We start from the raw sequence: 26,191 nt of genomic DNA on the forward strand, positions 1-26,191 counted from the left end.
GGCATGCTAGCGTGCAAGAACATACAGTTGGATATTTGAGCAGCAGGGCAGCGGGTACACGTATATGTACAGGCAACGGCGTCGACATTTGTCGCGCTCAAGACCACGCAGCGAACATACACGTGAGCCTGTGTATGTCAGTCGGATTCTGCTGCAGGCACCCGCGCAGTGATCGTCGTAGTAGTCGTCTTGACACTGTCGCCAGACGCTGTCGTGATGGTGACAGTAGTGGTGGTGCAAGACGAGCCCTGCCCATGGGCTTGGACATGCCTCAGCGCATCCAGAACGGACTGAACAACATCCTCGACGCCCCCAAGGCGGCTAGGAGGCTTTTGTTCCACCATAAGTCGGCGTGTAATTGGATGAACAAAAGCTGGGCCTACCGTCGATCTCGCGCCTGCGCTCGAAGAGCCGTCAGACAAGCTGGACCATGGAAGAGTTATATCAACACCACTGTACTGCTGCACCGAGAGCCACGCACCGAAGGCTATCTCCATCAACTGCTGCTCGCTGCATCTCTTCAGCCACAGAACGCGGCATCAACATGCCTTCGTAAGTCACAACCGAGGGTGCTCTGTAATTCTTATCCGACGGCTCAGCATCCATGCTACACAAGCGTTGTCAACATCAGCCAGTAATGATCGCGCATGCTGTTGAGGGCTTTCGACTCACCAGCAACTGTGCTCCTCGCTGTCGTTGTCGTTGAATGGCGACAAGCTGCTCAGCGATGTTCCGGTACACTTAAGGGCAGCCTCATAGGTGGTGCTGTGAGCACCGAGGGTGTTGCAACGGCAAACGGCCAATTGCGACTTACCTGTTCGGCAGAGTCGTGGGTTCCTGTGGGCTGTGCAGTCCTGTCGCCGTCAGGCCACACCGGTGTCAGTGTACCGCGAAGCAGTAGAACATAGCAGCTGCTTACGAGGTATGACCCACCAGGGACTCAGCGAAGGCGGTAGGCCGAGGCCGTTTCGAGGCTGGTCCACTGCCAGTGGGGGAGTGACCGCGGGAGCCGCTGTCAGATGTGGAACGCTTCCGAACCAGCGGTCGACTATTGACAGAGGCCCTGTAAGTTAGCCCGAACAGCTGTAGCGGAAGCTCGCACTTACGATCGACGCCTTCCATCATTGCCGCGCTTCATGCGCCCCCTTAGACCTGGAGGCATGGGCGACTGTACAGAGGGACGGATGAGCTGTCCCGACGTAAATATATCGGTTGAGCGGCAGCCTAAGGCCATTCGGGAGGATCCCGAGCTGCTATTGTACCTCTAGGAGGAACAAAGAGCTTGGGATGGCAGTTCTCATGGGCCGGCGTTGCATGTAGCCGAAACAGGGATCCGGCGCTGCGAGTGACATAAGACGCAGTCGCCGGACAGAATAAGGCAGTTTGGCTCACCTTGTCTGGCTCATCACGGGCCTGGCGCTCCCCATGAGAAGTTCTAATAAAACAGCTAATTCGTGAGATTGATCTCGTGTGCCGGAGCTCTCCGGCGCGTAGACCGCGCAGCACCGATCGCGAGTAAGAACTCTAGAAAAAAAAGCATTAAAACCCGTTTAGTTTCATGATCGATGACCCTGACCCTGTGGGTGAGAGCGTTACGACAACCCGGCTGGTATGCGACGAGAAGAATCAGAAATCGACAACAATGTGCGCGACAATCGGACCCTAGGGCGCGCCCTGCACAGGATGCGGGCATATACGTCGGCCTATCCAGAGTGGGCAAGAGGCCGAATATTACCAACCAGGCCAGCGCCGCCGAGAAGGCCAGGCCTCCATGTGGGTCAGGTATATTATAGAATTAAAAACATTAAATCTGCGCTGCTGCACCATTCCACTCACTGCTGCTTTGAGACCCTCAGCGTGCACCCTCTGCCCTCATGTCGTACATCGATGCTTCGGACGCCCTCGTTGAGCTGCGAGGTCGACTCCGCAACATTATCGCTGTTGCAAGCCGGCTCTCCTACAGAGTGGAGTGGTAAGCCACTCGTTGCCAATTGACTCTGACTTACCCTGTTGTTTCCTTCCAGCACACTCCCCCCTGCTGGCTTCCTAGTCGTGGGTGGGGATATTGTGTTTCCAGGCGAGTCCATGCTGCACGACAACGCCCGGCAGAGGCATGCGACCATAGAAAGAATCCGCTCGGATGGACGCCAGATGCGGCGCGAGCATGCGATGGAGACGGCCGCCGTGCTCCTCGCCGAGCTTGAACGAGGGGCAAGCAAGGTCGCGGCGGTCCAAGGGGAGTGCCGGGCCGCTTACCGAGTGCTGGAGAGAACAACGAGCCCTCGCAAGGCTGTCCCGCTGGGGCTGAAGCTCGCGAACCTCGAGCTCAAGGTCATCGACCTCGAGCGTGAGCAATACGCGGTGCAAGACGAGTTCCGCGACTGGCGCTGGTACATCGGTGCACTAGCTGCACCAAAGGTCAGTACTGTCACATCATTGTAGAAATCGGCATATTCTGACACAAAATACCTGTAAGGCTGCGCTGGAGGAGTTGATCTCCCCCCTGTTCGACGCACCTCAGCTTCAAGACATTCGTGCGCGTGTTCGCACTGAGCTTGAGGTCTTACACAGGCAGTTCCGCGAGCGCGAAGAGACAGTGATGCAGGCGGCCGCCCTTTCCACTGCAATGGGGCGAAGACTCGCACAGCGGGACCCCGACATGACCGCAGGAGACGTGAGGGGCGCCCTGCAGAAGCTCGAGGCAATGGGGTGTGCGCTGATTGCACAGGAGGCAGGGCAGGAGGATGCCATTGTCGCTCTGAGGGTGCGTGGAGAACGATATCAGCAAGACGTCTAGCTGACATTGTACCAGATCTCGTACCGCCGAGGAGTCGCTGCCCCGAAGAGCCTGCAGGGCCCTTGCGCGTTGAATATCCCCCGTTTATGCCTTGCCCGCGAGAAGCAGTTGCAGTTGCAGCTCCGGCTTGAAAGCGCCATCAAAGTAAGTGTGTGTTCTACCTCGATATAAACACATACCGATCTCATGCGCCGTATGCGCCTTTCAGACGCAGAGCGCATTGGTCAGGGAGGCCCGACAGCTCATGCACGCATTTGACTGAGATGAGCTCGCCGGAGACTCGAGGCAGCCGCTCCGAATCCTCTCTGACTGCTACTGCTACTTCATGCGCCTCGATCGTCTAAGCCATACATAGTACAATGTCATTGATGTGATCTCACTTCGTCTGCCGCGCAGTCTCGAGTCCGGCGTTGCGCCCACAGTGGAGGGTGTATTATGGCGAAACATGCTCGCATGACTTATCGTACATTGGCAACACACTATTTGTATGCCTGTAAACGACCGACCGGTTTCGTCTACCTATGACCGGTGCTGCAGCACCCACACGCGTTGGACAATGCAACCTCGACAAGATACTCAAGCTCCTCGACGACCTTGAAAGTGTTCCCGTAGCCGGAGTTGGCCTCAGGGACGATACGAGCCCTCGCCTTGCAGACGTCGCCGGCCTTGAGTGCGGCCCCCCACCCTCAACAACGTCGGAACCCGCACGTAAGGTGGGCCGGCTTGAGCAAGTCGTCATCGATGGTGGCTGGGAAGATTGCCTTCATGGTGGCCTGGCACATGGTTAGGGCGTCACGAACAACGCAGAGCCGGCACTGCTTACCTGCCAGCCAGTTACGATCGCAAAATCCATCGGGGCCTCGTTCCGGTCCGTCCGTGCTGTCTTGAACGCCTCGCCCTCATTACCTACCACGGCGCAGAACACCTCGACGTCGTTCGCCTCACCTCCAGACCGGTACACGTGCCGCGAAGGTTGATCTCGGAAAGCACCTCGTTGTCGCCGAACCACAGCCTCCAGCAGAGGTCCTTGGTACGCCCTCGGAAGCGTCATGGATGTTGGTGTAGCCCATGCTCGGCTTGTAGAGGGACTAGGGGTGAAGCTTGAAGAGGGACAGAGACGTCGCGGCGATCCTCGAACAGTGTGACGTCGATCGCCTGAGATGCCGAATCATATCTAACCACGGCAACTTGACACCTTGAGTATGCATTGTCAGTCAGTTGCGGAGTGAGCATACATGTCTAGTATCCTCCGGAACTCACGCTATGGCCTCAAAAGCATTCCTGCTGGAAACCTCCCGAGAAAGCGCGACGACCCCCGGAGTGATAAGCTTATGCCCTCCTCGGTGCCGAGGATGGTCGGTAGGTCGATGGTCGTGCTCGTGACTGCGCGCAGGAGGGCGCGGGGGGCAGTCTTGGAGTATGTGGCGTCGTGTCTGGTATGGGTCGCTGCAAGGGCAGTCGACTGGTAGGTACAAAGGGCTTGAAGTACTAGCGTTGCCTGTTGGGTGCGTTTCTTTTACTCTGCACTCGTCGCGCGTTCCTGGAAGTCTGCGAGGCCGTTGCCCGTGATGCCTTCGTGGCCTGGCGTCCACAGCGCCGTTAGTTACAGCACCGTTAGTTACAGCACCGTTAGTTTGAGAGGCTCAGGTAGCGCCTTTGGATTCCGGAATTGAGAGCCTCAGATCTCCGGTCGAAGCACGTGTGGCCACATGATCGCACCGGACCAAACATGTGCAAACGAATTGACCGGAACCGACCATGGCATGGGCGCAACGCCTTGCCTAAATCACTCCTAGATCCACTGTTTGACTGTTGTCCGCAGGCGAGCGGAATGTGTGTCTCCTAGGGGCATTCGGCGCTCGAAGCGGCAGCAGACAGCAGTGGGTTGGCCGCAACACATCCTCACCAACGTCATGTCGGACGACGGCGCTATGCCTGCACAGTAAGCACCTCCGTATTGTTCTGTCGTCGCCTTCAGCTTACGATCCGGCATAGACACTTCGTCAAGCTCCTCTTCGCGACGTACCCGGCCGCGACCGCGCAGCTCCTGGCGTCGGAGGACAAGGCTTTCTTCCTCGCCATCTCACAACGCCCGGGCCAGAAGCCGGTCCCTTTCATTCCTGTTCTCGAGGTGTCGTTCGAGAGGGTACGTTCGTTTGTTTGTTTAATCCCTATATTGTCACTGAGGGCGAAGCCTTATGTAGACATAACATACTCTACTCTTTTCGTGTCTCGTCTGGCCCGTGGTCCTGATCAGTAATGCAAACCAGCCTCTACGTTGAAGGCGGGCCCCTCAACTCACAGACGACCGAGAGCCAATGGGCGCATGAGCTAGTCGGAGGAGATTTTTGCGAGCGGCAGCGAGGGACTCGGAGGCGGGGAGTATTCTATGGTCGGTGAGAATGTAGCATTCTTTGTACCTTCATGGCGCTGATGCCGTATTACAACGGGCTAGATAAGCCGCTACTTCTTGTAGCTGAAGAGCAGTCTCGATCGTCGAAGCCACTGCAGAATGGTGCGTATAACTCCTCATGGCTCTCTTCGCTGCTGTGGATCTGAGACCGTCAGAAATGGACTTGGGAGATGCGTCCTCGGCGCGAAGTGTCTCGTCGTTATTGATACTAGTCATGCAGACCAGAATCGACGAGCTTCAGGCTGAGATCGCTTCTTTGCAGACATCCCTGGAACGCGAGCAACGCCTGCGTGCGCTTCACCAGCAGACTCTAGCGACGCAGAGTTACGCCATCCTCGAACTTCAAGAGCTCCTAGACGTCCATCGTCTTGACCCCAATGAGCAATCGCAGTCACTCCGGGATCTACCGGACTCATTACCGAGCACGCAGGCACTCTTAGACTCCGGTCTCGAAGTTCAAGGAGGCTGTCGAGAAGAACAACTGGTCTGCTGATCTCCGTGTTGCTCTGATCGGTTCTTGCACCAACTTGAACTCCTCGTAAGAGGACATGCCCCGCGCTGTTTGTATCGTCAAGCACGCTACTCCCGGTTCAGAGCAGGTTCGCGCGTCCATCGACTGCGACGGCTACATCGCCACGATCATCACGTCCACGCCGCGCGACCATCACCGAGTATGCTCACCATTCTGCCCTTTCCGACCTCCGCCGGCCAACCACGTCGCACAATACATTAGTCTTGTTCCATGTCCGAATCGTCAGACACGTCCATCACGTCTGCGTCCGCGTCCACGTCAACATCAATGTCCTCAGGCTCAAACTAGAGAAGCTCCTCCGCCACGACGCAGCACGACAGCTGGGTGCGCACCGCGCCCGTCTTCCGATTAGCCAGCGGTTGGAACGTGTCTCGGCGGCGCAGCACCATGTTCCCGACAAGCTGCGCGATGGAGCGCATCGCACCTTGCCGGGGGCAACGCCGCGCTCCATCTTCAGGTCTAGCAGTGCGCCGACCTCCGCTTCAATACGCTCACGGATCCCCCTTCGCGACACCAGGCGCACCTGCCATATGCCAATGCAAGCCACTGGAGCCCTGCGGCCGCGTGTGTGAAGGCACCTCGGGTCAATCGTAGGGTCGCCCGGCTTCACTGCCATCTGCACTTACGGCCCTTTCTCGCGAGGACGCCATTCTTCTCGCTGCGTACGCTTCGCGTTCCGAGGACCAGGACACTATCGACATGGTGCTGTCGGCACTCTCACCGTCACCACTCGCGCGCGTTTCGGTATCAAGTTGCTCGCCTTCAAGCCTTTCAACCCCGCTGGCAAGCGTGCGGAGATCACGTACCGTGAGGAGGCAGTTGGCCACCTCACGCGCCCCACCAAGGGTATGGCCGGTATCGCCATCGAGCTGAACGCGCAAGACCGAGGAGCAGAGAACAAGATCTAGGCCGATGTCGAAGAGTTTGCTGCGGGCGGTCTGCGTGCGCTTACGAGGAGGTAGACGGCGGCGGCTTCGAGCTCATTGGTCTCCTTCCTATCTGCGACCCTCCCAGTACGGACACCGAGCAGACGTTCGACGATGCCATACTTCTCGGCGTCAAGATCAAGATGGTCACCGGCGACCAGCTCACCATTGCTGGGACTTCGCCGAGATCTTCTCGTACGCCGTGGCCTACGGCTCGTACCTCACCTTGTCTACGTCCGTCCTCGCTGTTGTCCGCGCTTTATTTATACTGACATGCCTTCAACTACAGCATCACCCTTGTTACTATTTGCATCAAGTTCGGTGTTCTGTTCGAGGGCGGTGCTACGATTGCGACGAACCATAGCGATCGTATTTTGCACTCGGTGGTCTACCTCCAGGTTGCCACCATCTCGCAGGCGCTCATCTTCGTCACTCGGTCGCACAGCTTCTTCATGGAGCGTCCCTCGGCGGCTTTGTTCTGCGCATTCTGCATTGCGCAGCTCGTGCCGACGATCATTGCGGCGTACGCCGACTGGGGTTTCACTAGTACCCATGGTATCTCTGGTGGCTGGGTTGGCATCGTCTGGATCTGGGTAAGTCTCGCCACATCTGCTGCCGTTGACGTTCGCTCATTCTTCTAAGGACATCGTTTGGTTCGTCCCTCTGGACTGGATCAAGTTGACGATGAAGGCGACGATCGTCAAGTCTCCGCCAGCGTCGCGAGGGTGTGCTGACCGCGAGCAGCGGTGAGACCAACATCAGCATCTTGCGCAACCGCTCTGTCAAGCCGGAGGAGCTCTAGCGCTTTAGTAGTATCCGGGCCCAGCGTGCGGGCGCGACGCTCGCCCGCAACCCGTCGCGCGTCGCTGCATAGAGTGGCTGAGGTGTTTGTTCCCTTCTTTGCCTCCGCTCCCTTTACATTTATCATGATCTACTCATGTATAACCTGTTGTGTGCACGTACACCGGACATAGCAGCCAGCGCGACCGTTTCTTATTGCATTATCGTGTTCCCATCATCCTCGTGTTGGGTCATGAGTTAATGTGTAATTTGAACATCTCGGAACGAGCGACAACGCGAGGATGGGCTGTAAGAATTTAGGCATGGTGGGATGTTATGACTATGGTTGCAACTGGCCATGAGTGGTACGGAACACTGAGGATTGTCATTGAGCAAGTGATATACAGCGCAGAGTGGAATACATAGTGAAACAGCCATGGAGGGTCGTCCTTAGTTTGATTCGGGGATGACTGCCCGCACGATTTGGATTTCCGGGAAAAATTCTCTGATATAGGCCTCAAGCATCAAGAGAAATTTCTCCTCAGGCACGCGACCATCATCGCAAAGCTCTGCACGCTTCGCGGGTGGGAAGGTGCCTCCATGTCTCGTTGACCTGTGCAGCAGTTCCTTCAGTAACTTATGCATAGCGAGTATGGTCTGCTAGCTCACATGTGATCAATCACACCTCCCCTTCGCTTGAGGCGGAGGTCGTTGCAGCAGGGGCAGAGCCAACAATAGCCATTTGCAGGTGTGCGCGCGACCTGACCAACTCTGAGGACATCAGACCTCTTGCGCTTTTTCGTTGCAGCTGTGCAAAAGTGTTGAGTAGGCTATGTATTCGCAGATGCAAGTAATATATAACCTTACCTGGTGGAGCCTGACGATTGCGATGTTTCTCTGATATCGAAAGCCATGCATACCAGACGGTTGCACTCAATCGGAGAAGATCATCGTCTACAGTCGCCGTTGGTGTCAGCCGATCTTTGCGAAATTCTCTCATTAGCTGCTGGATGTCCTCGAGAGACTCTGGCGGAACGAAGTCGACTGCTATCTTTGATGCGTCGACAGCATTGCTAACCTACAAACCATGTCAGTGAGAAGGGTGCATACAAATTCGTGGCACACACCTGGTGAGGAGCACCGGGAGGGATGAAGACAGCGACACCTGGGTATTGTGCGATCTTATGCACGCGGATGCCCTCAGCTGTGAGCTCTTCGACCATTTCATCGTCAACAAAGACATTCTGCGCCAGCAGTGGGTCGACATCTTGCGCAACGTCAAGCTTCCTGCGGAGGAAGCAGCGCAGGCGCTCCCGATCATCAGGTGCGAAAATGAGCCATCGGGCACATCCTGGTTTCCCATCATCATCGCAGCCCGCCCATAGCATGATATTGACAGCAGCCGCCACGTCTAGATGCAACCAAGTAGAGCCGACATGTATGCCCTCATGCACTGAGGCATGCGATATATACATTTTCGGCCCTGCAGCAAGTGAAAACGGGTTGGATGACAGTAGACGTGATCAACGTACCTAGATCGGGGCGCAACGCATTGACTGGGAAGTGGGCGGCTAAGTTGTAAAATCCATCCGGCCGAGTAGAGTCACCGCAAGGCAACGATTTCATGAAGGCCCAGTTTAACTCTTTGAACGTCTTCTCGAAGTCTGCTGTAGGCGGCCAGTCCTATGTGAACCAGATCAAGTATTGTCTCATCGTCAGGGATCATCTCACAGCAGTCTTGCAGCAACACACCTTGAGTTTATACGACTTCGGCGTCTGCTTCGGCTCACCAAAGTCCGCCAGGAACTGGCCAACCGTCTGCGCCTTCACAGCTCCCTGCGTGCGGCAATCAACCAGTTGGACTCGCTTATTTCCAAAGTGCTTCACGAAATACAGAGGGTCGTATTTCTTGTCCAAGCTGAAGTTTTCGATGGAAACTGCGAGTGGGAGCTTGTGATACATGATGAGACTGAGGAGGTCAGGTGTCAACTCCTTCGCTGTACATTCGTACACAGCACACCCAGAGGGGGGCTTTGCCCGGTGCTTGGGGATCGGATTCGCAAGGAGTGCGTTCATGTGATTGAGAGAGCGATTGAGCTCGTCTCTCTCGAACCGAGTGACGGGTAGAAGGTGCGAGCGGTCATGAGGGAGACCCGTTGTACACAGCGTGTGCACCAAGAGCGGAGTTTTCTCGAGCTGCCAAAATCCCTATCAATGCTCTGCAGTGATGAAAGAAAATCGCACTGACATCGTCTAAGTCTAAGTGGCATTGGTGGCAGAACTCTGCGCCACAGTCACTGCACAGCGAACTGTGCCAGAACAGTTCGTCGTGGCAGATGTCTGAAACGTTGGAGTTTGGCTTACATTCAAAACTCTAGCAACGGTAAACTCACCGCATGTTGCGCGAACAGAGAGCTCCCGGGGGAAGACCACGAGATTTTCCGCTTCAAAGCACTTGAGCTCGCACTCCACAAGGGGCCGCAGAAATTGCGAACATAGAAGCTTGTCCCTTACTCAGCAAGCAGTGCAGGCTGAGCAACCATGCCACGTACTAAAGTTCTTTGTAACTCCATTGCTCGAACGGCGGTCTCGCCGCATAGATGCATCGGCGGTACTGGCCCTTCGTGTTCTTCGGGGTACACAAAGGTGACCCGAGGCGATGAGGCACCGAGCGTCGGTGGTATGAGTACGCGGCGGGCTTCCAACCAACATATCAAGTCAACGACATGTCGAAGTGTTAAGTACCGCGGCGACGTACTCTCGTGGCAGAATATGCAATCCTTGGGCCGGCTTCGCGCGTGGCATTGATGGCAAGAAGGGAGAGTGAGGAACGGCTCCATCTCCTTGGAGTGCGTCCGGCAGGGGGCAGGCTGTACTAGCCAGCCCGCAGGTACATCCGTTGTCGGTTTCGCGGGCATGTCGATCCCTTGCCCCACGGCGCTGAGCTTTTGATACGACGACAAGAGATGTCGACAGATGGACTCAACAGGGTGGGACACAAAGGCGTAAAGACGAGCTCACCTAGTCAACTGGGACGCTTCAACTTCTGCGGTGGACGGCGATGGCGTCGCAGCGGCACGGCGACAGTGAAGGCGTTGGTGCACGAACGCGGCGCGAGGTGTGACCTGTGTGACCTGTGTGACACAGGCAGCCGCGCCCCGGGACGTCATGTGACTGGAGCAAATGAGCTCCAGTAAAATGCTAAGTTGGCTCCCGCCCCGCGCTCTGCCATCCCTCGCTCGGCGTCCACATCCTCCCAGGACCCTGGGGCCGCCCAATTCGATAAGCATGCGCACGCCGTGCTTATGTCTCTGTTCGTCTTCGCTTCTAGTTCCTCTACAGGCCGAGCATGTTCTACGCCCCCATCCATGGGTGTATCGAGGACCTCTACTGGAGGCTGTGGGTCGAGGCGAACGACGTCGAGACGTCCCGCTCCGCGGTAGGTAGTCGGGGCGAGGCGTTCAAGACAGGACGGACGGACCGGGGCGAGGCCCCGATGGAATCCGCGATCGTAGTTGGCTGGCAGGTAAGCAGCGCCGGCTTTGTGCGTTGTTCGAGACGTCGTAACCGTTAGGCCATCATGAAGGCAATCCTCCCGACTGCCGTTGATGGCGACTTGCTCAAGCTGGTCCACCTTTCGATCGGGTTCCGACGTCGTCGAGGGTGCGGAGCCACTCAAGGCCGGCGACGTCTGCAAGGCGCGGTCTCGTATTGTCTCTGTGGCGAACAGCGGCGCTGGGGAGATCGTCGAGTTTGCGAAGCGTGATGACGTGCCCGTTCTCGAGGTCCTGTCGTCTTTCTTGTGCCGTGGTCGTTACTCCGACTTATTGTGCTCGCAAGCGTTAACACCAGCCGCGCCCCGCAGGCGGACGAGTGCGCACGGTAAGCTGCTGCCTCCCTACGCGTTTTTCGAGGGCGCCGAGCGTGCGGTTGAGTGGAGCCCAACATCCCGCACCTTGCACGCCCTCGCCGGGCGCTGGCTCCTGAGCACCCTTAGCTGACGCCGCGGCGACGACAGGAACGCCTTTCCCAAAGATCTGGCCAGAAAGCCCTGCTGCGGCCGCAAAAGCCCCCCTGCAGTCCCCCCTGCAGTCCCCCCTGCAGTCCCCCTGCAGCCCCCCCGCCCCTGCCGCCGCGTTGTGCGGGCTGCTGGCGCCGCTGCTACGCGGCACAAATGCGGGGCGTTTCGCGCCCTTTCCCCCGGCAACCCGGACGCTTCGTTGGGCGCGGTGCATCAGGGCCGGAGGTCAGCCAGGGTAGGGGTCGGGTACGAGAGGCGCAAGCTGGACGCTCTGTTAGCTCACTCTCCCTGCCAGCTAGATCCGCGCATCCTTCCCAAGGGCTCCTTTCGCCTCGGCGGCGCTCGTGAGCGGCTGGGCTCGTAAGATATCGCGGTGCGCATCGGCGGCCTTCAAGCACCCCTGCAGAAGGCCGTCGCCACGCCCATGGGCTCACTGGACGCCTCTCACCCTTCTCTCGTATCACATCGTCATGACACTGCTATACCGTCTCGCCGAATGGCATGCGCTTGCGAAGCTGCGCGTCCACACCGAAGACTCGCTGTCCCGCCTCGATGCGGTCACAGTCCAATTTGCAGTGTGATGCGGCGATTCGTGAGGGATGTTTGTCCCAATACATACGAGCTTCCAAAGGAGACAGAGCAACGTGCGCGCAGGAACGCTCGGCGAGCGGCTCCGAGGCTCGGGCTTCTGGAGAGACCGCTCCGCAGGCGTCCACATCAGCATCGCATCAAGCCACCGTGACGCGAACCAACGGTGCGCGGAAGCGGAAGACCTACATATAACATTCAGACCTACAAGCTGTACTCGTCTCCATTAAATTGAAGTTCCAGGAGACGCGCAAGGTGGTCTCGTAGCTTCGGAATGAATCCCTAGTATGTGACTGATCAGTCGGTGATACTTTGGCCGCAGGATCTCCAGCTAGATCACGAGCAATGACATACAAATTTCGCGCATGACGGGTTGAATGCGACATATGATGGTGCATGCGGACATCCATCTCAGCTGGAAAGGTTCGACAGCATCAGACCTGTCCGGTTCGCTACTAGACTCCTGACCATGCGGCGCAGATGACCCGTCCATCTGCTGAAAGAATGCTTCGCGTCGCTCTCGTCTAATAGTTATACCAGCAGCTACATTCTTGTTCGTACGACCGAACTGGTATGCTTGTGTTCGCGCGCGCCCTGGTAGTGGTTTATGGGACAGCACCAGACTGATAGATAGAGTAATTGACCTTTTCCATACTCGATACATCGGTCGTACCATAGAGTCTGATCAAGGCTGTATAGGTCTGCGAACACAAGGATTACCTCAATTCAACGACGCATCCGGACGTCCTACTGGCTACGAGCTGCTGAACACCGTGCATACTAGCTCGTACCAGCCACGCAAACGTCGCCAGAACGATTATGGTGATCCGAATCCCCACTCAGATTTTGTGACGCCGCCTCCTACCAAACGGCGCACGCCGCCTCCCGAGAGTACGACAGAAACCCAATGTCGTGATAAACGCACGAGGCGCAAGCCTGAGGTACTTACGCCGTGCGTTCAGAGAGTCTGCATTTGTTATGTAACTCACACTCACACACTCACACTTATGTAGCCACAGCCTGCTGCGAAGAAGCGACACTGCCTCGTACGTGTGCAGGCGGATAGTACGACCGCACGGGAAGGACATCAACATTGATTTTCATTCATCTGACAAGCCTTCGTGAGCAGCGGCTTGTTCAAAATCGATTACTTCAAGGACCATCCGGACGCGAAACCGAGTTCGAGGCGATCTACAAAGCCCTTCCTGCCAAAGTATCAAACATAAGTACAACTTATTTATTTATTGACAATGCTCCTTCTCATTCTAAACACGAGTCTGTAGGGATATGTTGAGAGGAGCAAGGTGGCCGAGAAGACCAAACGAGGGTGCGCGCAGGGGGACAACCACCAAATGATACGATACCGGCCGCTCAGGAGGACTCGGACCCTCCAGGCGAAGGCCAGCCTGAGGAGATGTGTGTGTAATGTCAACACGTCGCAGCCGAAGCAGCGCATCAAACGGTACCATGGTTTTCGAGGTCGCTCGAGCAGCATGTAATGGCAGTGTATAATACCCACAAAATCACATTATATTTGTACAGTGGATTATCACGACTGGTGACCAACATCTGACGAGTCCGACAGAGATCGGTCCATATAGATGCACCGCCGAACGGTGTTCACTTGATCAATGGTGAACGCCAGGAGCTGCTCGGTCGCAGCCGGGTAAGATGCGAAGAAGAGCTTGACGAAGTCGATCGGCTTGTCCAAAGAAGAGTAAGACTGCAGGATCGGCGACAAGTTTGAGAGGCTCAGGTAGCCTTTGGATTCCGGAATTGAGAGCCTCAGATCTCCGGTCGAAGCACGTGTGGCCACATGATCGCACCGGACCAAACATGTGCAAACGAATTGACCGGAACCGACCATGGCATGGGCGCAACGCCTTGCCTAAATCACTCCTAGATCCACTGTTTGACTGTTGTCCGCAGGCGAGCGGAATGTGTGTCTCCTAGGGGGCATTCGGCGCTCGAAGCGGCAGCAGACAGCAGTGGGTTGGCCGCAACACATCCTCACCAACGTCATGTCGGACGACGGCGCTATGCCTGCACAGTAAGCACCTCCGTATTGTTCTGTCGTCGCCTTCAGCTTACGATCCGGCATAGACACTTCGTCAAGCTCCTCTTCGCGACGTACCCGGCCGCGACCGCGCAGCTCCTGGCGTCGGAGGACAAGGCTTTCTTCCTCGCCATCTCACAACGCCCGGGCCAGAAGCCGGTCCCTTTCATTCCTGTTCTCGAGGTGTCGTTCGAGAGGGTACGTTCGTTTGTTTGTTTAATCCCTATATTGTCACTGAGGGCGAAGCCTTATGTAGACATAACATACTCTACTCTTTTCGTGTCTCGTCTGGCCCGTGGTCGCTGAGCATCGCCGTTCCCCGAAGCGTCGAGCAGGTATAAGAGGGTACGTTAAGGTCGCCCAACGAGGAACTGTGGCTCATATGTTGGTAGGATTTCGTGGGCAGCCGAGGACATCGAGGCCGCCTTCGACGAGAACCCCAGCGTGCGTGCACCCTCCGGGGCCCTGTGGCGGCGAAACATGCTGCGAAGAAGGACGAGCCGGTCAAGGAGGTGCTCGACAACATCGCCGCGTTCCTCGCCGACAGGTTGGCGCAGCGCCTCTACGGCGGCGGCCTCAGTCGCATTCCGACCGCCGACCATCTCAGTGTTAGGGCCTCCCCTCTCCCGGAGAATGTCACCGGTTCACTTGGCGTCGAACGCTCTGTTGAGGCCGATAAGAACGCCTGCTCCGTTGGGTGCACGTCGCCCGAGGCGTCGACTTGGCTTGAGATGCTCGCAGGCCCTCGTCAGCAGCATTGGCTGAGTGCACTCCTTACGTCAACGACCGTGCAGGGTGCATCGCACGTCGACAACCCGATGCGTCGCCTCTTCGTTCCTCGTCGGAGCCAGATGGTCGTCATGACCTTGGACGGCGAGACGCCTGTGACCGTCGCCCTCTATGGCGCGGCTTGTTCGCACGGCCAGCACAAGTCCGAACTCAAGGTTGCCGTGGTTAGATATGATTCGGCATCTCAGGCGATCGACGTCACACTGTTCGAGGATCGCCGCGACGTCTCTGTCCCTCTTCAAGCTTAACCCCTAGTCCCTCTACAAGCCGAGCATGGGCTACGCCAACATCCATGACGCTTCCGAGGGCGTACCAAGGACCTCTGCTGGAGGCTGTGGTTCGGCGACAACGAGGTGCTTTCCGAGATCAACCTTCGCGGCACGTGTATCGGTCTGGAGGTGAGGCGAACGACGTCGAGGTGTTCTGCGCCGTGGTAGGTAATGAGGGCGAGGCGTTCAAGACAGCACGGACGGGCCGGAACGAGGCCCCGATGGATTCTGCGATCGTAACTGGCTGGCAGGTAAGCAGTGCCGGCTCTGCGTTGTTCGTGACGCCCTAACCATGTGCCAGGCCACCATGAAGGCAATCTTCCCAGCCACCATCGATGACGACTTGCTCAAGCCGGCCCACCTTACGTGCGGGTTCTGACGTTCTCGAGGGTGGGGGGCCACACTCAAGGCCGGCGACGTCTGCAAGGCGAGGGCTCGTATCGTCCCTGTGGCCAACTCCGACTGCGGGAACACTTTCGAGGTCGTCGAGGAGCTTGAGTATCTTGTCGAGGTTGCGGCGGAGGCGCGCTGCAGTCGAAGGAGTGATTCGAATGGGATGTTGAGCCCAAGCCTCTCCAAGCAGGCGCTGGCCTTGTGTTCTGCGTCCGGTCTGAGGTCACGTAATGCAACGAGACGCGTCTCAAGATCGTCTCTGTTTCTGGCGGCATCTTCGTCCACAAGCGCCTCGTCAAGACGGGCCTGCTCTTCGCTCAGATCGCTCTCCGAGTCATCGTCACTGAGCGCGCGGCATTCGAGGACAAGCGATTGAGGGCGGCGCGCCCTTCGCTGGACACTCTCGGCGAGCACTCCGCTCTCGCGCCCATCGTGGATGTTCTGGCCATCTCGTCTCGCGTCGACGCTGTCTTCTATCGTAACATCGCCACACAGCGTGCTGTCGGGCGTGACGCACGGAATCGCTCGAACTGCGCGATGTGCGCAGTCAACCTCAGCTGTGTGTCGAAGACGTCCACAGGCGCGACCTTGCGTGAGGTTGTCGATGACAGTGCGCAGAAGACCGGCTGTCTTCCAGAAATCGTCAACTACAACGTCGAGGTATGTTGAAAACAACAGGTTGCGTTTGTCCCCTCACTTACAGCGCGTCTAGGGCCAACAATATGCGTGCGCTGGCGAGCTTGTGGCTCTGCAGACGATGATCAACATCCTGAGCTACCTCAAGATCGACATACAGAAGGTGAGGAGTCGCGTGGGCTTGTCGTCCACATATTGACGACGATTGCAGATGACGGAGAAGTCGGAGGACAAGACGTTCTTCCTCGCCATCTCGCAGCGCCCAGGCCAGAAGCCGGTACCGTTCATCCCTGTTCTCGATGCGAACTTTGAGGTGTGGTTCAAGAAGGTGCGTTTAAATTACCCGAAAACGAACTACGACTTACGTTTTGGGTAGGACTCTTTGTGGGCAGCCGAGGACATCGAGGCCGTCTTCGACCAGGACCCGCAGCGCGTGTGCATCCTCCAGGGCCCTGTCGCGGCGAAGCATGCGACGAAGAAGGACGAGTCGATCAAGGAGATGCTCGACAACGTCGCAGCTATCCTTGTCGACAAGTTCAATTGGCGCAGCGCCTCTACGGCGGCGACCTCAGTCTCATCCCGACCGCTGACTATCTCAGTGTCAGGGCTTCTCCTCTTCCGGAGAACATCGCTAGCTCGCTTGGCGTCGAGCGCTCTGCCGAGGCAGGCAAGATCACCTACTCCGTTGGGAGCACCTTGCCCGAGGCGTCGACCTGGCTTGGGATGCTCGCAGGTCCACGTCAAAGTTGGCCCAGGGCTCTCCTTACGCCGGCGACCATCGTGCAGGGAACATCACACATCGACAACGCGATGTGCCGCCTCTTCGCTCCTCGTCGGAGCCAGAAGGTCGTCTTGACCTTGGGCGGCGAGATACCTGTGTCCGCCGCGCTCTACGGTGCTGCTCGTTCGTACGGCCAGCACAAGTATCATTCGGCGTCTCAGGCGATCGACATCGCGTTGTTCGAGGACCGCCGCGACGTCTCCGTGCCTCTCCACTTCAAGTTCCTCTACAGGCCGAGCATGGGTTCGCTCCCGTTTGAATCCACGAGGTTGCCGAGGGTCCTAACACGCGCATCAAGGACTTCTACTGGCGGCTGTGGTTCGGCGACAACGAGGTGCTCCCCGAGATCAATCTTCGCGACGCGCTTACGGGTGCTGAGGTTGCGATTGAGGCGGATGACGTCGAGACGTTCTGCGCTGTGGTGAGTAATGAAGGCGAGGCGTTCAGGGCAGCGCGGACGGACCGGGTCCAAGACCCGAGGGACCTCGCGATCATTACTGGCTGGCAGGTAAGCAGTGTTGAATGGATACGTTATGTCCTAGCATCGTGGCAGGCGTGCTTCAAGACGGTCTCTGCATCTGGCGGCATTTTCGTCCTCGACCAGCTCAAGCGCCTCGTCAAGGTTGGATCAATCGACTTCCTGCAGGACGATAGTCGTGGCCTGCAGGACGATAGTCGTGGCAACCCCGCAATCGCATAGTATCTCCAACGCCATGGTACCCAGCAGGGCTCGCCCAAGGCTGCACGATGAGCAAGTCGGGTACTACGGCCTTCGCTTCCTCCGCAACGAACGAGCCTTACTCCAAGATCTCCGGCGATTTCAACCCTATCCGCATCAACCCCTACTTCGCAGACTTCGCCGCACTTCCGGGAACGATCACGCATGGCATGCGGTCGAGCGCCGCTACAAGGGTGGAACACATCAACGAGGACTCAAGACCGTTGGCGTGTGGAGCTACTGGCGTGGCACGGGCACGTACGGCAAGGGGATCGCGCGAGAGAACGCACCCTACTTCAAGGCACTCAGGAGCTTGAGGATGTATTCCTTCATACGGCTGGTGTCTGAAGCCCGACCACGATCCGCACCTCGACGAAGCTACGTCCGAGTCTGCAGACCCTGGACGGCACATCGGCTTACCTGTCCTATCCACAGGATGTAATCCTCTTCATCCGCCGACATGCCGAACCATCTCCCCCCGCCCACTGTGTTATCGGAAGACATGTACCGTAGTATATGTTTCTGTATAAGCATGTGAATCGTGACTGTGTACGCATAGCCTCATTGGCGTGTTAGTAAGGTGGCTAGTATAGTGAGGGTATTATGCGCGGTACAGGGATGTCAGATCTACGAGAAGCACAGCGCGTCGCGGGCGATGTATGCGCCTCTTGTGCGACGCGTCTGGTCACGGGGTCGAGTGACCCCCACCCCTCTCTACGAAAATGACCAGATGCTATAGCAGTGGTTCTCCGCCGACACCTGTCAACGCTGTAACTTTTGATCGAGACTGCGAGACACGGCGAGAACAGTTGGGAAGCTGGAGACCGGTTGCCTCATACGGCCGTCCTCCCCCGTCAAAGAGGTCGTGTTTGTGGCCTGCCTACGGGAGACAAAAGCGGTCGCGCGGTGAACGGTGTTTCCTGTGGGCGAGCTCCAGCCCTAGCCCTCCTCCTCACGCGGCGCGCGTTTAACGAGTACGTTCGGTCGACGGGTCGCAAACGCACGAACCTCACTACGCGGCCTGATCGCACTCGTCTTCGCGGCGCGGATCTCTACACCACGCGATTCATAGGGCCTACAGAGACCATGCCAAGAGAGCTGCAGTGGCTTCGTCCAGCTGGGGTGTCTGACGTCTTGAGGGAATCTCGCAGTGATTGTCCCTCTGAGCGCCGTTTCAAGTATATACAGCACGGATACATGCATTGCCACTCAGCTACAGGACACCGACGTTGGCGCACTGCGAGGTGGAGACTAGGCTCGTACATCGTTCCGACATTCTGTATTGTGTTGAATGCCATGTGAGCTTCTAATTTGTGGCAGACATAGAGATGACATACGATCGTAATTCCTGCAGGTCATGCACGACGCTGAGCCATCGATCGAGCGCGCTTAATACGTACTCCTTCTTTGGCCAACACTTCAGCCCTGAGATGTACCTGTGATGATCAGCGCAGGTCACTCACTATGTCGTGCTGGTAATATACTGTTAGGCCTGCGGTGAAGAAGAGCCACATGGATGCAAAGATGAGGAGACACATGGTTAACGTTGGGTTACAACGCAACTCGGGGGCCGCAGCTGCGGTCGCTCGATGGACACCTGCTCGTCTTTGCTCCGCCTGTTTTTGAGCGCCTTGATTGCTCGGCTGGTCAGCCCGGCGGGTACCCGCTCTAGCCACGGTGGAGGAGGGCCCCGTATTCGTTCCGCGCGACTTATATCGATTCGGCGCCACGGTTTTGGCGGAAGTGGTGGCGGAGTCAGATTGGGCTGATGCTCAGGCAATCGGCGTGAGACGATGAGAGGTAAACAAATACAAGGCGACGCACGTTCGACAGGCTGCTCAACGGCATATGTGTTGCGCACTAAGCACTGCGGTCAATTGGGCCGAACCGAGATCGTTGCCACCAAAAGAAGGCATCACGCACCAGGCAGTGGAGCCTGCCAGAATTTGATGACTTTGGACACAGAGCCAGTCGCTATCAACCTGTGCGAGCCGCTGTAATATGCCTATGAAAGCAGTTGGTGGTTGGTAAGGGTAAGCTGCGTCGTATATCCTGTCAATCTGTGAAGCCTACCAATGCAAGCACTCCATCATCCCCTGTGGCACATGAGGGATAAGTTATGCTCGAGCGCTCCACAACGATAAAGGGAGTGAGAATGGCGCACCGTGCAGCACCCTCTGCATTTCCAGGGTTGTGCCGGCGTCGAAAATACTCACCCGACCATTTAGGCCGCCGGTGAGAAGACCCAGATCATCGTGCACGAAAATCGCAGGGAGCGCGGGCGGTGCATCGCTAGCCTTGAAATTACGCAGAAGCCGGCGTGCGCGGATGTCGTACAATTCAAATCCACCATATGCATTGCAAACGGCCATGTGTCGACCGTCCTGAGACAGGGAAGCTCGACCACTGCTTGGCCGGTTATGATTCCAGCCAAAGCAGTCTTATACGGTGTTGTACTTACGCGCAACCTCGACGTAATTTCATCCTCCACATAATGGACGTGGACTTGACATCCCAACAGCTGGGCGGTGGGCGAAATTCAGCGCGTTGATTTCACAAGCGATCATGCTTACGCACATTATGCCATACTCCGCATAGGCCACTATCAAAGAGCCCTCCTGCCCGCTGAAATGGACAGAGTAAGGGTTCACAGGATCCTGCGGTATCGATTCCAACCCAGCGCCGCCGCCGGCGATGATGTCGCCCTGCCTCTGAAGGTCGACTTCAACTTGATTTGGCGATGGTATGCGGCACAGAAATCGCCAGCGGCCTTCAAGTTGTGTTTGTTAGATCGCATGGTCGCGGAACAGCCGGGGCGGCGTACGCGGGGTCAACTCGTTCCAGATTATGATTTGGTGTCCCGCACATGCTGCCAAGTAGTCGTGGTGCACATCGAACGTTATGTCCCTCACCGCAGCCTGGGATTGCAGAGGAATCGCTGCGCCTTGAGGAATCTCCTGCCCTCGAGCCATCAGCTCAGCATGATTTAGGGCTGCTTTTAGACGCAAAAGACGCACCGCAGAAACGTCCAATACTACGAGTTTTCCCTCCGCGTACCCCACGAATAACTTGGCCGTGTGTTTGGGGTGCCAGCAGATTGAAGTTATAGGGGAGGTGCCGACCAGCTTTCGTACTTCTGTCCCGGAGTGACAGCTTACGACGAAGAGGATATGGTCGTCTCCGCCGCTGGCCAGATAATCGCCCCTTGGCGAAAAGGACAGAACATTGATGGAAGAGGAGTGGCCAGTGAAGCTGAACACAGGTGAATACGACATTCCGCGCAGGTGCGGACGGGCAAAGAAGCTGAACAGACCCATCCTGCGGCGTTGGGGCGCTTAAAGCGAACGTCCGCTTGCATTGTTTGTGAACACAAAAGCGAAGCCATCTCTATTGATGGCCGCATGCAGATGCAGAACGAAGAGACCGCGTCGGAGACAATGCTGGGACAATAATAAGAGACCGCGTCGGAGACAATGCTGGGACAATAATAAGAGACCGCGTCGGAGACAATGCTGGGACAATAATACAGCCCATTCCGACTCACTCGTGAAAAGATACAGGGCCCGTCGGACGTTTCCCGATCTTCGATGGTATAATTTCTCATTCCGGACATGTTGACTTATCTTTTGAGGCAAGTGCTCTAATAACCGTTTCTTAGGGCTTCAGGAACAACCCTTGCACCGCCTTGTACGTCGGCATGGGTAGCCTTCTGTCAGTGGCTCTCTGGATCCAGGAGGAGACGTTGCAGAGGAGGAGGAGGAGGAGGGGATTCCATATAGTCCTCACGTTTGCGCGCCATGAGGCTCGCCACGCGTGACAGAGGTACTAAGGATTGCCCCGCGCGGCTACAAGCAGCGCAATCGACGCAGCTATGCATCCTGCGATCATCCGATCGTTCATCGGATGATCAGTTACTGCGCGAATCTCATGCATTGTTCGAACATTGGGAGCTCTGTTACATGTACACGGCCGACGTGCCATTGTTCGGTCCCGTATTTCAGAGTTTCAACCCTGAGGTCTTTGGGCAATATTGTCATCCGCCCCTCATCGACATCCGAGTCCGTCAACATGCGCCTCATCCGCACTGTCCATACGTTGTTAGAGGGACTGTTGGTTCTTGTCGCTGCCGTAGCCTTCACGTCGACCTGGACCCGGGCCAGCCCGGACCTCGGGAAGCTCACCAAACACACGATGAAGATGCCGTCGGAATACATCCGCGAGGTGTCGACTCGTGTCCAAGCCGCCCTCGTACCCATCTTCAGCCAACACGCGCCAGATCTCCGGGCTGCGTTGACCTTCCTTCTCGACTCGCAGAGGTCGGGCATGGGCGACACCCTCGGGGATGTCGGTACAACGTCCTCGTTGGTGCTCAAGTTGGCTGAGGCTCGCATCGCTGCTGAAGACTTGATCTCGCTAATCGAGAGCAGCTCGCTCGAACATCGTGAAGAAATGCAATTTCTGCTACTGAAGTTTGCCGACGACGCGAGGGACACGATTCGCGCCCTTCAACAGTTGTCTGCTCGACTGCAAAGCGGCGGCGATCGGTGAGTGGTTCGATTTTGCCTAGAAATCCCATTCAGTTCTAACCCATAGGCTGGCGCCAGTGTTGCGGTAACGCTTGACTCCGCGCGGCGGCTACTGTCCCCGTCCCTCCACGACTCCAACTCAGCTACGTACCATCAGTCGCCGACAAATGACGACAGGACGACGCGCGCGTACGAATATGCCCTGACCACGATAGAAGGGGTCCTGCGTTCGTTGGTTCTATCTGCAGAAACCGCCTTCGCGAGCCTAGAGGCGCTGGATGCCCGTCTGCTGGCGATTGGTGAAGCAAGTGCCCTGGAAGGTTTAGCCATCCGTCATGCGAGAGAGGACGTACTGTACAGTTTATGGACCTACCTTGGAGGCAACCGGGAACAGCTCAACCACTTTGACCGCGACGCAGTGGTCCTGAATAGTGTCAGCGACTACAAGAAGCTGTCCCTCACCTACATCCAATCCGTTTCTCGCGCGCTAGAGGCGATGCAAGCTGGTTTAGATGAGACACGCCGCATTGCGTCGGGAGCGCTGCTCATAGAGCAACCGACGCCGCAATCTGCGTTGATTATCATTGCCAAAGGCTATGGCAGATTGAAGGGCGAAGCTTGGCCTGAGGGAGTTGTGGTTTGAATTGTCAAGGTATGTTGGATAGCACTGAGTCCATATGCACGCGCTGACGCGACCGTGCGTACCTAGGGCCGCATTTTGCGTTGGTTGATATTCAGATTGTCGACTCTGCGCTTGAGCTTAATCCTGCTGGCTTCCGACTCGGAGACGGACGATGTTCTCCATGCGGGGCCGGTGTCCGCGGGTACAAAGCTTGTCGCCTCGCAAGTCATAGTACTCAATTGTCTCGTCACGGACCCCGGTGGGCTTAGGTCGCGTTGGCCTGTAGGAAAGCTTTTGATGAATGTACGTCGAGGGTGTCGGTTTGAGCAAATGTTCGACTCGGATAGCAACAATTCCGACGCCCTTCGGGCGTCGCCGTATATTATGATTGCGACTTGTAGCCCTTGTTATAAGAGACAGGGTATAGGTATCTGCGGGGAGACTACTTCAGAGTACGTACAGGCCCAGCGGGGTCAGATATTACGCTCGGGAAAACGTGCGATCCCAGCTGCGATGCGGGAAACACGGCCTAGATGGTACTGATCCCTCTCAGCTGATGTGAGCTCTGACACCATGCGTCCATCGAGCTCCCGGTATTGAAACATGGTGCCGCCGGTCCAAAAGACAGCGGAGCCACGCCGTGCCCCTTCTGTCACCAGAGGAGTGTTATAGTGAGTGAACGCGGCTGATGGTATCAGTAGGGGCACGCCAGGACCGACCTCGACCTCGCAATCCAGATCTGCAAGGCCAACGCGACAATCCGCCGCCGGGTCAAACTGTCCGAATGGGACAATGCAACAGAGCCCGGGGCCCAGATTGGTACAATCGAGGTGTCTTTCACAGACTACGTCTCCAACGTTGAGAGCAAAGGACGCGAAGGGATGGAAAAGAGCCTCTATATGTGCATCGCCGCGAAGTGCGTAGTCAAGAGTTTGTGCGTAATACTCGTGGAGCTGGGGGAAAATTCGACGAAAGACGCCTACACCCACATGAGGACGTCGAGACAACAGGCAAGGGAGAAGCAGCTCACCAGCAACCAGCCGGATGACAGGCGCCAACAGTTGGGCAAGCTCGTGAGCGACATCAACATGGTCGCAGAGGTACTTTGAGAGCCGTGGCCTCTGCGAAAGGTTGTAACGATAAATATGACAAAGATAGATTTCTGAATGCGCGCACCGGCTGATTGTCCTTATGGAGTGTGAAATAGTATTGCGCAAACGTGCCGCGTTTGGACGCAGTGTATGTCGGGTTGATGCCAGTCTTCCTCAAATATTCCGCTGCCGCCATAAGAACACTGTTGGCTTTCTGGGTTGCGGAGCCTTGCCATGCCCGATACACGACCAAGCGGCCGGAGCGATCTATGACCTCGGCAGCCCTTCTGCCAGCATCCGCGTCCATTAGCCCGAATACGGGACACAGCGCCGAGAAACAAACACGCACCCGCCGTCTTGGCGAATCATGAGAGGATCCTCCACTTGCCCAGCCGCAGGGCGATGTACCTTTCGGTGGCCGGTGAAGCCGCCCGACAGCGGCATGTCCGCGAGCGCACGACTCGGTGCGGCAGTTTGAGAAGCCAGTGCATCCTGCTTTGCGAAGAACTCTGTTGCACGGGTGCTGCTGCGAATGCCCTGACGGCGGGCTTTGCGGGCGTGTTTCCTATCCGAACGCACAGGGCCTGCTGACGAAAGCGTAGCGCTATCACGCCGAGCCTTATTTCAGTGGGACTTGATCGTAAGGCTTGATCAAGTACTCACCCATCCACAGCTGCGCCTCCAAAAGGGGCCTGTTCCAGGGCCAACACCTGACTGGCAGAAGACTGTGGGCCCATTGCCCCGTCGCCCGCAGCTTCATCATCCCACACAAGCTCCAGCCTCTCCTGAAACGACGCCCGGCCCTGCGCGAGAATTGGATCCTTCGTATTTGAATCAGGCCTGGAGAGGGCCCACGTACAGTCGGGTGGAAACTGGGCTTACCTGCCAGTGGGGCAGCTCATGTTGCTGAATCGACGACATCACATGGGAGCAGGGAGCGCGATAGAACGCGAGGCAGAGCTTGGGCAGAGCAATGATTCTCCGAACAGACCCGGCGAGCTTTCTCCACGTTAATTAAGTACAATTTCACGTAAAGCGCAATGGGTACAAGCTTGAGCGCGCCTAATCTCGTTCTCAAATCCCCTTAAATTCGCCTCAAACTCATTCCTACATCGTGCCAATGGGACGTAGTTTGAGGTCGCCGCATATGCGAAACTAAATGCAACATGTACGATTCAGGATCTTTGATAGCCCTAAAGCGGAAAATCAATTCAGTTGACCGATTTCAGACCGGCGCATAAGCTTCATTTGGGCCATTGATAATAAGACAAGCCCATATTGAAACATAAATCTTGACTTTATGTTCGGGTTTCCGGCCATACAATATCAAGTCCCCTTGAGCGCCGCGAGATTCTCCCAGGCCCACGGCGAGCGGCCTCGAGGCGAGCCAGACCGCAGTTTATGGCACAGGTGCATTCCTTAAAAGGCGCTTGCCGGCTTCTTAGGTCTGCTACGGAGACTTGTGCAAACCATGAGTACTTGAGTCATCACACACGGAAAGGCACTTCTGACAAGCCAAAGGTGTGCTGTGGTGTACGAAGACTGAGGTATACGGGCACGCATGTGCCGCGGCCGCCGCCACTGCATCCCTTGCATTACTGTTGCATTCCATCCCCTCGTTGCCACTCACGCTGTCATTGCAGCCCTCGTTGTGGTCCTCGTCTCAGTTGTGGTGGTAGTTCTGGCTCTGGTGGTGACCGTGATCGTGACGGTGATGGTGATAGATTTGCCGGCTTTCGCCCCGGTGAGGCTCCGAGGAATCGTGGCGAGCTCGGCTTCAACGTTCGCTTGACCCGGAGCGGCAATTGGAGCGACCTACAATACACAGAGAATGTGTTTGTGAGTGTCAAGTTGCAGCAGCGCTGATGTACCGCTTGGCTTACATGGTCATCGCGGGTCTTCCTCAGCGACGACTTGCTTCTACGGTCTCCATTCTGCCTGCACCTCGCTGATCGGCGTTGCTCAATTGCATGAGCTTGCCTGCCGGTAGATATAAGGGCATTGCACTGCGCCGCGCAAGGCGTGGCACGTTCACATCCATCGGGCAACTGGACAGTTGACAGCGCATGGAGGACTGCCGATTCTGGGTCCCAGCCGTAGCCTTGAGAACTAAGAAGAAGAGTACGATTCATGAGTAAACTGAGCAACACATGGCGTGTGAGGTCGTATACTGACCCTTTAGCAGGAATTCCCTGAGATTCCCCGTTAAAAGTCGCGATGCTGTCAGCCCACGCAGCTACCCTATCACGCAGA

The 26,191-nt window shown here is 56.8% G+C and overlaps 11 protein-coding genes across 11 annotated transcripts; 7 read left to right on the top strand and 4 right to left on the bottom strand.

The window, feature by feature from the left end:
- Positions 1–137: 137 nt before the first annotated feature.
- On the bottom strand, positions 138–1,125 carry B0H18DRAFT_1113827 (uncharacterized protein; the record flags this gene model as incomplete). Its single annotated transcript, XM_048033021.1, has 7 exons — positions 138–329; positions 384–423; positions 482–607; positions 673–765; positions 815–854; positions 920–1,048; positions 1,107–1,125. The coding sequence occupies 7 exons, from the start codon at positions 1,123–1,125 to the stop codon at positions 138–140; spliced, it is 639 nt and encodes a 212-aa protein (XP_047899806.1).
- A 749-nt stretch (positions 1,126–1,874) lies between these two features.
- On the top strand, positions 1,875–3,059 carry B0H18DRAFT_1113828 (uncharacterized protein; the record flags this gene model as incomplete). The annotated part of the gene is made up of 5 exons (XM_048033022.1): positions 1,875–1,972; positions 2,025–2,418; positions 2,477–2,764; positions 2,813–2,941; positions 3,006–3,059. The coding sequence occupies 5 exons, from the start codon at positions 1,875–1,877 to the stop codon at positions 3,057–3,059; spliced, it is 963 nt and encodes a 320-aa protein (XP_047899807.1).
- A 424-nt stretch (positions 3,060–3,483) lies between these two features.
- B0H18DRAFT_1113829 (uncharacterized protein) lies at positions 3,484–3,848 on the bottom strand (the record flags this gene model as incomplete). Its single annotated transcript, XM_048033023.1, has 2 exons — positions 3,484–3,570; positions 3,621–3,848. 2 exons carry the CDS (start codon positions 3,846–3,848, stop codon positions 3,484–3,486), a joined length of 315 nt encoding a protein of 104 aa, XP_047899808.1.
- Positions 3,849–4,710: 862 nt separating this feature from the next.
- On the top strand, positions 4,711–7,470 carry B0H18DRAFT_1113830 (uncharacterized protein; the record flags this gene model as incomplete). Its single annotated transcript, XM_048033024.1, has 10 exons — positions 4,711–4,739; positions 4,793–4,943; positions 5,431–5,694; positions 5,754–6,207; positions 6,337–6,588; positions 6,705–6,814; positions 6,856–6,902; positions 6,958–7,261; positions 7,311–7,384; positions 7,413–7,470. 10 exons carry the CDS (start codon positions 4,711–4,713, stop codon positions 7,468–7,470), a joined length of 1,743 nt encoding a protein of 580 aa, XP_047899809.1.
- An 879-nt stretch (positions 7,471–8,349) lies between these two features.
- On the bottom strand, positions 8,350–9,098 carry B0H18DRAFT_838935 (uncharacterized protein; the record flags this gene model as incomplete). The annotated part of the gene is made up of 3 exons (XM_048039472.1): positions 8,350–8,526; positions 8,576–8,931; positions 8,981–9,098. Coding segments are annotated over 3 exons (651 nt in total), but the record flags the coding sequence as incomplete, so codon positions are not given.
- A 1,699-nt stretch (positions 9,099–10,797) lies between these two features.
- Positions 10,798–11,449, top strand: B0H18DRAFT_1113832 (uncharacterized protein; the record flags this gene model as incomplete). The annotated part of the gene is made up of 3 exons (XM_048033025.1): positions 10,798–10,974; positions 11,023–11,111; positions 11,179–11,449. 3 exons carry the CDS (start codon positions 10,798–10,800, stop codon positions 11,447–11,449), a joined length of 537 nt encoding a protein of 178 aa, XP_047899811.1.
- Positions 11,450–14,078: 2,629 nt separating this feature from the next.
- B0H18DRAFT_1113833 (uncharacterized protein) lies at positions 14,079–15,150 on the top strand (the record flags this gene model as incomplete). Its single annotated transcript, XM_048033026.1, has 3 exons — positions 14,079–14,107; positions 14,161–14,311; positions 14,506–15,150. 3 exons carry the CDS (start codon positions 14,079–14,081, stop codon positions 15,148–15,150), a joined length of 825 nt encoding a protein of 274 aa, XP_047899812.1.
- Positions 15,151–16,056: 906 nt separating this feature from the next.
- On the top strand, positions 16,057–16,399 carry B0H18DRAFT_868641 (uncharacterized protein; the record flags this gene model as incomplete). Its single annotated transcript, XM_048039958.1, has 2 exons — positions 16,057–16,224; positions 16,277–16,399. Coding segments are annotated over 2 exons (291 nt in total), but the record flags the coding sequence as incomplete, so codon positions are not given.
- A 1,329-nt stretch (positions 16,400–17,728) lies between these two features.
- B0H18DRAFT_1113835 (uncharacterized protein) lies at positions 17,729–18,047 on the top strand (the record flags this gene model as incomplete). Its single annotated transcript, XM_048033027.1, has 2 exons — positions 17,729–17,957; positions 18,001–18,047. 2 exons carry the CDS (start codon positions 17,729–17,731, stop codon positions 18,045–18,047), a joined length of 276 nt encoding a protein of 91 aa, XP_047899814.1.
- Positions 18,048–21,767: 3,720 nt separating this feature from the next.
- On the top strand, positions 21,768–22,868 carry B0H18DRAFT_1113836 (uncharacterized protein; the record flags this gene model as incomplete). Its single annotated transcript, XM_048033028.1, has 2 exons — positions 21,768–22,243; positions 22,304–22,868. The coding sequence occupies 2 exons, from the start codon at positions 21,768–21,770 to the stop codon at positions 22,866–22,868; spliced, it is 1,041 nt and encodes a 346-aa protein (XP_047899815.1).
- A 452-nt stretch (positions 22,869–23,320) lies between these two features.
- B0H18DRAFT_868244 (uncharacterized protein) lies at positions 23,321–24,245 on the bottom strand (the record flags this gene model as incomplete). The annotated part of the gene is made up of 3 exons (XM_048039928.1): positions 23,321–23,826; positions 23,878–23,968; positions 24,024–24,245. 3 exons carry the CDS (start codon positions 24,243–24,245, stop codon positions 23,321–23,323), a joined length of 819 nt encoding a protein of 272 aa, XP_047899816.1.
- Between the last annotated feature and the right edge of the window lie 1,946 nt (positions 24,246–26,191).

This window comes from Fomitopsis serialis (assembly GCF_022376445.1).
Source record: "Fomitopsis serialis strain Sig1Antser10 chromosome Unknown B0H18scaffold_3, whole genome shotgun sequence".
NCBI classification, from domain to species: Eukaryota; Fungi; Basidiomycota; class Agaricomycetes; order Polyporales; family Fomitopsidaceae; genus Fomitopsis; species Fomitopsis serialis.